This window comes from Aptenodytes forsteri, unplaced genomic scaffold, assembly GCF_000699145.1.
Source record: "Aptenodytes forsteri isolate BGI_AS27 unplaced genomic scaffold, ASM69914v1 Scaffold63, whole genome shotgun sequence".
In the NCBI taxonomy this organism is placed as follows: domain Eukaryota; kingdom Metazoa; phylum Chordata; class Aves; order Sphenisciformes; family Spheniscidae; genus Aptenodytes; species Aptenodytes forsteri.
The window spans coordinates 579,753-593,599 of record NW_008794709.1 but is presented as its reverse complement, the minus strand read 5'-3'; the positions used below and the strand labels follow the sequence as shown (position 1 = coordinate 593,599).

General features: G+C 43.2%; 1 protein-coding gene across 1 annotated transcript in view; it reads left to right on the top strand.

Annotated features, from left to right (window-relative positions):
• ADTRP (androgen dependent TFPI regulating protein) overlaps nucleotides 1–12,040 on the top strand; it is a 33,471-nt gene extending 21,431 nt beyond the window's left edge. The window contains exons 4-6 of the mRNA XM_009273690.1: nucleotides 452–567; nucleotides 5,594–5,745; nucleotides 11,997–12,040. Of these exons, the coding sequence (XP_009271965.1) occupies nucleotides 452–567; nucleotides 5,594–5,745; nucleotides 11,997–12,040 (312 nt within the window). The remainder of the gene's footprint in view (nucleotides 1–451; nucleotides 568–5,593; nucleotides 5,746–11,996) is intronic.
• The last annotated feature ends 1,807 nt before the right edge of the window (nucleotides 12,041–13,847 follow it).

The window sequence follows — 13,847 nt, the reverse complement described above, 5'->3', positions numbered from 1 at the left end:
ACAATATATAAAATACAATAACGACTTGAAGAGAACATGAAGGCAATTCAGCAATTGCTTAATGAGTTCAGGGAGGAGACTTCTGACATCCACAAGCGCACATAACAATAGACTTCAATATCTTTTGTACTCTAATGGGAATTACCAAAAAATTTATTGCATTATAAAACGTAAAAGGAAAGCTCACCTATTATAAAGTAACGCAGATCATTCTACAGGCAGACCTCATTACAGTACTATTTACAGCATACTAACGAGAAAATTTCCATGCTCATTACTGCAGGGGTACTTCTTCACTATAAAAAAATGAAGTATGCGCATTTGTATACAATTACATTCAGTATTGTTAAATAATCCTTTGCTCACGGGCAGACTCTTGAGCTTCATGATCAGCAATGACCGAAGGCGAGGCACTGCGACCGGTCAGTGACAGACTCTCTTTTCTCCTCAGCACACAGTTGTATTGCCATTTGCTGTCCTGGAAATCCTTGCCACGCCGCACCATTACCCGGCAAAGAAGAAGGGATTGATCCTATTAGGATTTGTTGCTTTTCTGTATATCAGTTGGTAAGAACTATGTACTTTAAAACATTTTCTTCAAGTGATCTGCTTTGTAAAACAAGGCCAAACACTGTACTTAAATTTAAGTTCCCTCCCAGGCACATGGGAGACAACAGTCTGTTCTGTGGAGAAGTCATTTAAACTCCAGCTGAGACCCATGAAAACTATTTCCAGACGTAGGCAGAGCAGGTTTCTTCAAACACAATACAGGTCCTGAGACCATACATAGTATCTCCTGCTCTTCTAAGGCCCCTTATAGAAAAGCAGCTAAATTACCATAAACTCCAGGGTACTTTGAGTTATTTCTGCTGGGCTGGAGGTTTTATTTCTACCAGTACCATCAAATTTACCTCCACTCGCTCTCTTGCTCGCTACAAAAGCACCAAATCTCAAAGGTCTGGGGGGTCACGGGAGCAAAAGAGGAGTAAAACTCCATTTGGTATTTGGCAGGGACACATGGCTGGGTTTAGAAACTTGAGATAGAAAATGATACTCAGAGCCAGGTGCAAAGTGACGGGTAGCAAGGAGGCATCTGCCCCACTGCCACCTCCCACTCCACCGGTGGACACCGCCTACATTTCCAGCAATGTGCCAGTTGATCTCCAACCTGTTGGAGGGTGATCCTGAGAGAATAAACTATATCTAACCAGGCCCCGCCCCAGCCCATAGCCATCCACCCACCTCCTGTGTGTGTGCCACGCACCCCTAGAGCTGGGTTTGCATCTGCTCCTGCTCATTGCATCCTGGCTGCAGTGCCAGGGTCTGGAGGCACTGCCCACTCCGTCTAACTGTGGGCAGCTGCCAACACTTCAAACCACTCTGAGGATGCCTTATGTTGAGAGTCAGCTCAGGAATGGGTCTGTATAGTTTCAGGGTACGCTGCAATATCACTTTCCAGAGCTTGGGAAACACCCGGGCCCTAGGGTGGAGGATACAGAACAACTGGTCAGCAGGGAGGTGACTTGTCCTCATGCAAAGATTTCTGAGAAGTCACTGGGATTATGAGGGAACCCATCCTTCCCATTCTTACCCACCAGTTCTCACTCTCAGTTAGAGACTACCTTCAGCCCACCGAATGAAAATCTGGAATAGAAAATAAACTGCACAGATGAAACGCTCTTGCGACTTGAAACCCACCAGAGTGGCTGCGGAAGCAATGGACTTCACTGCTACATTACGTAACCAGGATCGGAGCCATTTATCCTAACCCAGCCCAGAGCCTAATAGGATTACGACCACGGCTTCCTAAATTCCTTTTCTATGTTCTGGTTCACCCAGTTGCTTAATGCCAGCTTTGTTTTGCTTGTTTTCTGACAGCATTAGGTTTTACTGTCTTTGAGACCAGATGGCTCTCCAGGCAACTATTGCAGTCATGTGTGCCATGCTTTTCCCCCAAAGCCCCCATCAGCTGAGCAATTTCATCCCACAGGAGACACGGGTCATGCCAGGACCCGAATCCTCATCAAAGGATGAGGATCAACACAAGCATAACCCATTTGAGCCCTCCCGCTATCTTCTCTGAATTGATGCTGCATGGTGCTGCCGGGGTCCTGAGTGGAAGACGGTCCCTTAGAGCGCTTGTCCCCTGTGTCCCAGGGCCCTGGTAACTGGATAAAAGATATTAGGATTTCAATAGTGTTGCTTTCTCTCCTCCTGAGGCAGCAAGTAACCTCCTGTCTGCTTTCTTTTTGCCTCCTTGTCTTGGTTCCCTGCAACCAGAGACAACAGCTTTCAACTAACAGAAAAAATTTTAGCCTGTGCACTGAAATCTTCACACGTGTACACATTTTACTGTTGGTGCTGCAACCTGGTGATTTAATAGCCCCATTTGGGCACCTTATGTTTCACAAGCAACAGAGTCCTTCCTAAAAGCCTCTCCCTGAACTCTCACTGTCTCCGCTGCGCTTTCCCTTCCCCGGTGTCGGTGGGCTGAGAACTGACTGGTCTTTGCAAGGCAGTAGAGAAACCGAGCAGCCGGTGACGCCTTGCACCGGGTACCTGCCTCTGAGCAGGCATTCACTAAAGCTTTGAATACCCATAGTGTTCAAAAAGGAAAGGTGGCTTTCAGTTGCAGGACACCAGGGCTAAGAGAACCGTTAGGCATGTTAGTTAGTTCTTGCAAGGATGAATCCTGCATCTCCTGGCTGCATTAAGTAATGCCTTACTCCTGGAGTCATCACATTGAAAACAGTGAAGAACATATAAATTTTAGAACTGGCATTTTAAATCTTAAAAAAGAAGTAACAATAGATTGCCCTTTCCCATTTCAGTGGTAATAGATCAGTATAAAATAAATCTTAGTCTTCACAATTTTGCGGTGTCTTCAGAGAAAGGTTCAAACTACCTTTGCAAGCAAATATAAATCATTATAGATTGCACTCTGTATACAAAACTAAAGTACAAAAAAACCCAAACCAAATTAAACCTACAGACTGATGGCTTTCTTGTAATATGTCCATATTCCACCTCTATTAGCAATCAAAATATTTTTCCTTCACTGCATGCTCATTTTCAGTTCACAACCTTTTAATTTTGAATTAACCACAGTCTCAGAGAGCTCATGTGTGGCCAATATGTTCTTTTCTCCTTTCTGGATCTTCCCATTTAATAATTCCCTAGAGACGCTTTTTTTTCCCTTCAGTGAATGCGGTGGTCCCATTAACATTAATGGACAGGTGATGAGAGGACAGGATAAATCCCCCAGTTGCATCCAGCTGTACTATGACAGCACATGACCTCTCCCTGGTATCTATATGCTGTCCTCTATCCTATAGCAGTTTGGCAACAACCCAGGGCTGTTCTCTCAATCTAGCCTCCCCATAATTCTGGGCATTGTCTGCGTCTGACTCACTCACTGATAGCCAAGGTAAAATCTTGGTAAAAATTGAAATCTGGTTAAATGAAATCTTCAGAATAATAAGCCTCTGAATCCTGCATGTATATTTAACAGGTGATTACCCATGAGAAATGAGCAATATGTATTTGCAAGCTGTGGGGTGCGTTTTATGAAATCCCTAGCAAAAAAAAGAAACCCCAAAAAACTAAAACCAAAAACTGCCAACCATTCTGTGATCAAAATGAGTAAGTTCAGGAATCTGGAGGTATGCCCCAAGATAAAAAATCTGGCAACACACAGCTCCCACCAAGTCAGAAAGCTGAAAGGGCTTTAGTACTCCTGCATAGACATTTGTTTAGGTTTGAAAATGCGGGTTGGGAGTGCTTCATATGAGGCACGCCAGCTGGCCAAATTGCATCAAGATAATCTAGTTCCTCATTATATAAAATAAAGGTGGTTGTCACTCTCTGTTTTACTGTTTGAGACACATTAAGAAAACAGTAGCCCTGTGCAGTGAAGAACACATGCTGACATTTGCACGGGCTCCAGTTAGCACCCGGTCTTCAGTATGTCTGCTCAGCCTCTCTGTGGCCTTTTGTGCAGGCTTTTTTTTTTTTTTTTTAATTACTTAGCTGTTTCACAGCCCTGTTCGTTTGATGAAAGAACCTTAAATCATGAAAATGAGTCTCTACACTTAACATTTCCACGCTTAGCCCAGACAGCTCCACTACCAACCCCCTCCATTTCTCCACTCTACCCCTTAGGTGGGGATTAGTGAATCTCTCTTCACAGGCAAGGTAAAACCCCACCTTTTTTATGCCCTACCCCTTCCTTCTCTAACTAGAGAAAAGAGAAATCATCTTTTCTGACCTTTTTTTTTTTTTTTTTTTTTTTTTTTTTTTTTTTTTTTTTTTTTTTTTTTTTTTTTTTTTTTTTTTTTTTTTTTTTTTTTTTTTTTTTTTTTTTTTTTTTTTTTTTTTTTTTTTTTTTTTTTTCTTAGCACTCTCCCATTCCTCAGTTTCGTGACACAGTTTCAGGCTGGTGGGGCAGCCTGTTTGTCACTTCTCTTTGAGGCGTGATGCTCAGTGTAAGGTGGCAGGCTGGGTGCCATCAAAGAGAGTGGGATTGCATTCCCATGTTAGCACTGGTGGTGGAAAGTATGGCATAGTCCTCAGATGTGGTTTTTTTAATCAAGAATTAAACCTTTTAGGACTCTTTGGACCCAAAGGTTCTTTTTAGGGAAGTGCTGCCCATCATTAGAATGGCACGTCCTCATAACAATCACTGGAGACCTGCCCTATTTTTTATATTCTTTACCTATTCAATACAAATATATATAATTTCATCCATAAAAATGTACTTTTTCCTATATTTAATATATAAAGACCATTTTTATATTCTTAAGTCCAGACATTTGCTACCAGCCACTCTTACGAGCCGTAAACAGTGAAAATATCGGTGAACTGACAGACACTATAAGATGTTTTTTGAGAGAAGAAAAAGGCAGAAAGTAGAAGAAAAGAAGCCCTATAAAGCAGGCATATTAATCCTCTTCCTTCTCCTTCTTTCCCTTTTCCAAACAGTGCTTTGCAGATGGTTCTGGCACAAAGGAGCAAAGCAGCTACATCTGTTTCCTACCTACCTGCTCCTCCTCCTCTTAGACCGAGGGAAAAGGTGCTGGAGAATTCCCCTGGCCCTCTCGCCTCCGCAAAACTTCTTTCCACTCCCCAAAACAGTGGTCAACAGCAGCAGGGTAGAGACAGTGAGAAACAGTACTTTGTCTCCACAGACCCTCGAGATCTAGATAAGGGCCGAAAAGCTGTTGTAACTAAAGAGCAAACACTGCGTGAGAGCTTACGTGAATAAGCTTCACTTAGAATAGCCAAGCGCACGTCCCTATTTCTGAGCATTTTGCTATTTTACTGTTATTTTACTGCCGTTAATAGCCAGTGCCACCAGGGTAACAGCAAAACGTTGTGTGCATTTCAACCTGCGCTGAAACCCATCTAATTTAGCAGCGGCTCAAGTGTGCTTCACAGCAAATAGCCCAAATGCCGAGGAGGTGTATCGACAGCTGAGCTAATTTTCTCTGTATCAAGATTGTTTTGATAACTTGGCCCTTCAGGAGTTAGAAATCATGAAGTGCTTCTTCTAATCGAATGGTCCTAACCAAAGGTCATTTCTCTCCTTGCCTAGGGTCCTGTGGATTTATTCTGTAACGGGAGAGTGGGTATATCCTCTCTTTGCTTTGTTCAGCCCGGCCGGGCTAGCAGCCTTTTTTGCCGGTAGCCTTGCCGTCATCGTGTCTTTCTACAACTTCGGGGAGTTCCTCAACTGTATGATATGGGGTCAGTCCAAGTTTTGTTTTTCACTTCTGTCCATATGAAAAAAAAAAATCTAAAATGAATTCCTGTGATTGCCTAGGGAGGTGGGGAGAGGAAGGGGGCCCTTGTACACTGGAGGGTGGCATTTGGGTGTCTGATAGAGATCACCAGGTCCTAACCAATTACTAACAGAGAACAAATCGGAGCAAGAATCCCAACCCTACCAGGTACAAGGCTGGGCCAGCTTTCTCTGATGGGGCTTGAGAAGCACCTCTTACCAGCATAATCACCAGATTTTGAATTCCTTCTCAAACGAGGGTCCAGAGAATCCAAATCTCTCTGGCTAAAACTCTTACACCTGCATCGCATGGTGTTTGTAAGACTAGGGAATGGCACTGTTTACTGACAATTTATAGGAAGGCATTAGTGTATCCAAATGAAAGCACTGCAGCGGCTCCGTGAGTAAAACAGCACTTCAGAAAGTTTTTTCAAACTGTTGAGATCATCTCCCTTCTGCTTTGGTAGTGGTATAATCAGTAGTGATTTAAAGAAAATGAAAGGCAGCTTCCTTGAACAAATGGGCAGTTAGAAGAAAAAAAAAAAAAGTAGTTTAGGAGGACACATTCAACAGGTGGAAGAAAGAAAGAACTGATGAAACAGTTTTGGGGGTTTGGCATGGGTTTTTTTTTTTTTTTCCCCCCTTTTGGTTTCCTCTCTCCTTTTTCATTCAAGAGTAAGTTTTTGAGGATGAAAGTGTTTCTGTCAGGAAAACGTGTGTATTTTATTTAGGACAAATGTATGAAAATTTGCAATTTCTTAAACTGGCTTTCTGATCAAAGAAAAAATGCTGCAAAACCACCTCTGAAAATAAATAAGACAACCTCCCTCTGTTCTCAGGGAACATTTGATGCCTGATCTATTTTGTGAAGTCTCACATGCCTGTCAAGCCAAAGTAGAGTGTCTGTAGCTAGTCTCTCACCATCCGTACTCAGCTACCTAAAAGCAGCAGATTGACTTTCAAATGTGCTGAATAACCAACTTCACCGCTCAATACCTTTGCAAATCAGATGCTTGCTCTACATGTCCATGTTTGGAAGTTTTGGCTGAATTCTATTCTCGCATAAACATGATACGAGATGAGGATTGCTGGTAAATGAAAACAGATCTGCAGCCTTTCTGCACTAGCTCTGGTTTAAGAGGCGTCACATAAATGGTAACTATTACTAATAAAAGGCCACATCATCACTATAAGACAGTATAGGTCTTTATATGAGATCTGATATCTGATACATCTAGGTATCAGATTTTTTCATCACTGAGTACGTATTAGTAATGTCAGGCCTAGAGTATGCCTGATGCATAAGTTGGAGATAATCAGAATTAAAATAATTTGATTTCCAAGATGTTAATTGATCAGACAAAAGGCTGTGCCAAGCAGAAATCAAATTAACTGCAAAAATTAGTCACATTTTGAACAGCTGACTGAATATACTCACTTAAGAGATTTCTAAAGAAACTGAGGCAAGCACTCAACTTTCTTTTCTGAGCACCCAGAAAGGCTGAAAAGCAGTTGTGATAGCATGAATGTAACCTCAGAAAATATACATAAACACAGCATACATGATATCCCTCATTGGCATCTGGTGTGTTCTTGCAATCCGTGGAGGCCTCCTGCGTGTGGTGGGTCTGCCTCTCCATGCATACTTGATATTTTTCAACGGAACCACAAAATCATGGCCTTAACAATTACATGGTGTTTTCATCCACGTGCAGGACACTCCCCCCGAGTTACAGTTACCCATGTTTGTGCAAACTCTTGCTACTTCACGTGCATCCTCAGCTCTTCACCCCCAGGACTGGCAGCATTCCCTGGATTTGCTGTACACTGATAAAAGAAGCTGCAAGCTGCACCCCAATAGCTGGCAACTCTGTGGTACCTGAGGCTGCGGTTTGATAATACGGGGGCTTTGGCAGCAGTAACTTCTCTATAAGCTCCTGCCCACCGCCCCTCGCTCCTTCCGACTCCACCACACTTGCCTGTTTCTTGCAAGCAGGGGCTGTTTTCAACTCAGATCATTTTCCCGATCCATTTCCCAGCTGTGTCTCCCCAAGAGAAGGCTAGGACTTCCTTAAGCTGGTATTGATAACAAGGTCCCAATAAGCACTGAAACACAGCCAGAGGGAAACTATTCCAAATTACAGTGTGCCAGAGTCTTAATATGTTCCTGACTGAGACAAATCTTTGGCTCAGCATTGCCAGAGTAAAAACAGCTGCAAACTGAATGAAGACACGATTCCAACATACCTTTCTTCTCACAGCAAAAATGGCTCCATGTGCTTTTTTTCATCCTACCCTTTCCTGTCTCACCTTCCCATCACAATAAGGGAGATGTTGCAGTTAAAATAACCCTGCAGAAAACAAAAAACCCCACACACAAAAAGCAAAACAATCTGCGGTGGTAGGGGACAGACCTCTTCATCTCTCCATACCCTCCACGCTGCCCACCTCCTCCCTCCCCCAAAAGAAAAAGCATGTGGAAGGGCACTTCTGCCCTCTCTTTTGCTTCCTGCTCAATCCCCCAAAGGCACAGTTTGAGTTACAGAATAATGCAATTGTCCACTACGTTCCTATAGGCAAGTCTGGAAACACCTTCTCCAGTAACACCTGTAGCCACCAAGCAATTAGAGCTGATGCTGGCGGCATCTGCCAGGGCAGAGAGCCCTGCCTGGGCTGCTGCAACCAGGCTTCGCCCCAAAGGGAAAGGCTCCGGGGCAGCTGCTTCTTTTTCTTTCTTTCCCACTTGAAGGAAGAAAGCTTGCCGAGTTTGTGCCCAGATAAGTTGTATTTATTTGAAGGTGCAAGAAGTGATTAACGAATAGCTCCACATGAGTAGCAAGCCTGGTTTCCTTCTGGACTTGCATCCCGTGGCAGGCTGTAGGCTGCAAATGAAGCTTGTCCCACAGCATACCATGCTTCATATGGGCTCTCTTCCATGTTCCTTTATGGCTTCAAGCCACTATCACTTTTCCTAAAACCAGCTACATAAATATTTTACTCTTTTTCACCCTTAAAGCTATATTCAGTTCCGACTTATTCCAAAGTCTATGGATGGCAGCTTTCAGCTTCAAGCAAGTAATTTTTAAAGCTATGTCCTGTGCTTGACCAGAAAGATGCAGTATCATTTCTGAGAGCTGGAAAATCCAGGCTGTCAAATAATATAACCTTGTTTTTCCTTTTCAGAACAACCAAAAGATGCCAGACCCTAAATTTGTTTTATTATTTATAGACAAACTGTTTCATACAGTATTGGAGGTTTTAAAAATGTATTATCTCTCATGTGCCTCTCCCTCCCCTTGCACAGTTGGACTGGTGGTAACTAAGGCAACCCAGCTGCACAGCCTGAGAGGCACAGAAAATAGTACCAGTAATGACTTTTTTTTTTGTTTTAAATCCCAGAGTTTCTAGAGTACTAGACAATGTTGAGCAATACAGAAACTCCAAAGAGGGTAATTGGAAACAATGGGCTGATTCTTTTACTGCCATAAATTTACCTCAGCCAAGAATTTGGCTGCAGGGTCCGAGTACGAAAGATGAACAGTGCGATAGCTTCTCCCATTCCCGATGGGTAGAAAACATCACGCAGGCAACTGATCTCATGCTACTTTGACCAGTCAAACTAGAACCCTCAAAAATAAATCAAAGCAGTTTTCCCTCGGGTTTTGCGCCCGGTGAGACAACCAGATCCTCAGGAGAAATTCGGATCAAAGTTCTCCACATCACACAGAGCAACATTTCAGGTGAGGTCTCATCTCTAGCACCAGCACTGGAAGATGGAGCAGATTCATTTGTCTTCCACCTCACACACCTGAAAAAAGCCCCAAAACAACATTCATCAGCTGCTTCATTTCAATACTTTGAAATGCAGGTGGATAGGAGCTATAGCTAGCAACAGCTACCCGCTCCACCAGTGGGGAGCTGAGGGACACTGGGCAAACCACTTGTGAGATTTTACAGCTACAAGGCCTCTGCTAAGTCCAGAGGAATGCTCATCCCCAGGTGGTGGAACTGTCCTTTGGGAGGGAAACGGGGCAGAAAGGGAGGCTGGCTGTCGGAGCGGGCAGCAGCTCCAATAGACCCATGCCTGGATGCTCGCTGTCCTCCAGAAGGGAAAGCTTTGGCCAGCAGCTGGCTGAGGAACACCAGGGTGGCAAAGCCAGAATTAAAGATACCGTAAAGCAAGGGATAAGGCAGTACGACAACAATAAGAGCCATTGCTCTCAGGAAAAAGAGGAAACTTATGGTGGAGTAACTTCCTTGTGCCCAGTGCATGGATGGATGTGCTCCTCCAGATCTTCTATGAGCTCTTGAATATCTTGCAAAGACATTGCTGAAACACGTTGAGCTAGGGCTGAGCTAAAGTTAGACGGCAATCTTCTCTTTAATGTATTTTTCCTCTTCTTTTTGGAGTACTTCTGCATTAAATGCATTTTCCAGAAACGTATAACATGTTTTAGGAACTGACTGTTTTCTCTGGGTTTTATTTTTATATTTACGTGCTTATGAAACCAAGCTCCCTTAATACCTTGTAGTCAGCTTATTGGGAAACCCAGCCTATGTGACAGCACATGAATCTGTGCAATACAAAGCAATGCTATAATATGATTGAATTCTCGATGCTCTCATTCTTCTGAGCAGCTGCTGAGATTGCAGAAACCCGAGTGGCAAATAAAGGGATGCAAAGGGCAACTGTGTGGGGTACGAAGTCGTTCTACCATTGTACTGGTACAGGCTTATGAACAGCAGTTTTTGTATGAATGTTAAAATGCTCATGTTCTGCAGGTGGTTATCAATCCAGACACAGGTTCCACCCTTCGTTATTACAGCGTCCAGAAGGGATTTTTAAACTGAGCCTCCTTCCCAGAAGAGATCTTCATTTGTTCTATCATGCCTTTAAAAACAAAGAATAAGAGTCCAGGGTGTATCGATTTCTTTCAGTGAACAAATAATGTTTGTATCTACAATTTCAGTATATTACCAGTGACAAACAGAACTCAAATTTAAGAGGATTTACAGCCCAGAGTTTGCAAACTAAATATGAATATTTACTTTTGTCTCATCCGTTCATCCTAGTTGTGCCACAAACCTGTGATGGCATATTCATAGCCTTCATATTTGTCACTCACCCAAGCTGCAGTTTACCCCTCGGGTAGAGGAGTCTGGCTATTTAAAGGAAACCTGCATCATCTGTCACATGCCCTACTCTTGCTGACAAGTTTATCTGATGGTCCATTGGAGGGAGACCAGATCGGAAGCTCTGGCAACCCAGGGCTTAGGATTTCATCACTGGAGGCCAGATACTAACAGGTGCTTGCTAATACGCTGTCCCTGGCCTAATAGGCTAGTCTTTTTCTTGGTGGAGTTTTTTCTCCCTCGTCTTTAAAATTTCTAGTTGGTCAGTAAAAAAGACTTACAGGATCATTTGGGAAGGAAGACATGCTAGGATTTTGTTCCATATCAAGTCATTTGCCAAATGCTGTGCAGGCTGGAGATAAATAAAATACAGCAATCAGTGTTTCAGAGTCTCTGAGGTCTATGGACAAGGAAAGCACCTTTAAAAGAGGGTTCCCTGTGAGTAAATGATCATCAACAGGGAAGAAGAGAGGCTGAGACAGTGCTTTAGATAAGAGTACCCAAATATATTTGGTTATTGCCAAATATATGCAATATATGCACCACTTGGTGCCCGACGGTAGCACATCTGGTCTCTAGCCGGTGCTTCAGAAAGCTGTGGGTCTTTGGTAGGTCCTCTGCCATCCTGGCCAGACACGTGAGGATGCTCCAGATATCTTAGCTGCAGGATTACTCGTCTGCTGCCCTTTCAGATGAGCTTTATTTTTAAAGCTTTTCACGTAATCTTGCACCAAGATAGGCTTGCTTGGTGGCAGACAGTTTTTCCCCCACTAGCAAAGCACCATTATTTCCAAGGGATGTGTCCCACGGTAGATTTCAAATCATTCCTCAGTAGCTGAGTAATCCCTTACTTGCTAGGGACATCCCAGGCTCATTCAACTTCTGCCGCACTTTGGCATTCGCAGCTGGTCCAAGCCATGCACTCATAGCTTACTCCGACTCCCAGACGGGTTCGGTTCCGCAGGGGTGTTGGGAGGCTGGGGCCAGGTTCACATCCTCCTCCCAACAGTGTGCTTGATCTGTGAGAGGACTTCTCTCTTGTGCCTATTTCCCCAATAATCTGTTCTCTTCTGCCTCCAAACAGGAGATTCAATAGTAATACTGGACTACAGGCAGAAAGGCAAGTGAATCCTCCTCTTCAAGCCAAACAATCTCTCCGTGAATGCTGAAACCATGAAGTAGAGGAAAACAAATGCAGCTGTGATAAATCCTTTCTCCAATGCATTGCAGCTTCTGGTGAAGCCATTATGTCATCAGCCATATGGAAGACTAGTGGAAAATATGAAATTTTTGCCTCTTACATGATAACTCTGCAACTGCTATGAATAAGAAAATTGTGTTCATCTGTTTACACAGATTTCTCATCTCTTGCACAATGTACGTGAGGATGTGTCCATGGTTAAAACTCGTCACTGGTAAACGAACTCCCTCATGAGCTTGGCACCACTCTGTAGAAGACCTGTGAATGCAAGCCAGCTCTTGTTTGGATTACCCTTCATCAAGTCTGGAAAAAATTAAGAGGAGGGGTAATTTTAACAGTGCTGTGACTTCTAAGCTAGCTAGATAACAAATTGGGCTAACAAGGACTGTAATTAGGAATGTCTGCTCAGAAAGTTCACCATGAAGCCAAGTTCTTCTAATGAGAAACATTCTGGAATATTAATATGCATAATATCGCCCCTCCATTTTAACAGGAAATCCGAACGCAACACTTTCTTCATTTTTCTTGGTTTCAGTTAATCTTGCAGCAAAAGTAACCTAATTATACTGACTGTATGATTGCTTTGACAGAAAGCATGTTAATTTAAAGCACTGTTTAACATAAAGCTGCCTGCCATATAATTACACTCCATTCACATGTTTACTAATCTTGCTCAATATAGTTGATTTCAGTTATTAGCCTCAACATCTTGTTAACATCTAAAACACTGGAGATCTGCTTTGCAAACTCCAATAAACAGGCAAAAACGACAGTAGCGTAAGTGTTCCTTAATGGTCAACGTGAACAAGAAAGATCTCTGTTATTAGCCTTGCATTTAAAGGAGGATTTGAAACTAGTTGCAGTACTTAAATGTCTAATTCTGTCTTCATTGCCAAAACCCCTAGCTCAGAGCTACTGTGCATGCAGTTCACCGGGGTGTTATTGTCGTCTTTCAAATGCTGCTGGAGCTTAGTAAAAACGAAACACATTGTAAGCTGCCTGTGAGCAATAAAAAAAATAATGTGTATACATAAGATTGTTCTTCTCACATGTTAAGCACCTGATAAAATTCTAGTCTGGGAAGTTAACATACTAGGGCTAGACTGTAAACTAAGTCAACTCAATGAAAGTCGTGCGCGCGTTCAATAATTTCCAGCTTATCTAGATAACTCGCTCCAGCCAACTTCGCAAGGGGAATGTAAGCAATTACGCACACCCCCCCCTCCTTTTCTGTTGAAGCTGAAGGAGAACATGGAAAAAATTCAGCTGAAAGATGCTGGTCAAAGCAAATATTTCAGAGCACCAGAGAGAAGAAAAACTATGAAGGGAATTAGGGACGAGGAGAGTTCAGGAGACTCCCTGTACAGGTTTGTTGGGGTGGGGTTTTTGGAGGTTTTTTTTTGTTTTTTTTTTTTGTTTTTGTTTTGTTTTTTTTGGTACTAATAGTCCAGTGCAAGCAGTTTAAGTGTCAGAAACTCAAAACAAAGCCTGGGCCCTGATACGGAGGGGCACTTCTTTCCACGTCCAGCCAGGAGACGGACGGCAGATCTCACCCTTGGCTCCTGCTCACGCCAAGATTTACCTTTGGGATCTGGCATAGTGGTTTTCCTGCTGGACTACAGGGGTCCAGCAGGAGAGGAGAATCAAGGGGGGGTTGTTTCTTTCTTTGAAAAGGGCTCAGAAGAGGCACTGCTCTCTCTTACATCCTGCATGGAGAGGCTGGATCCCAGTCAT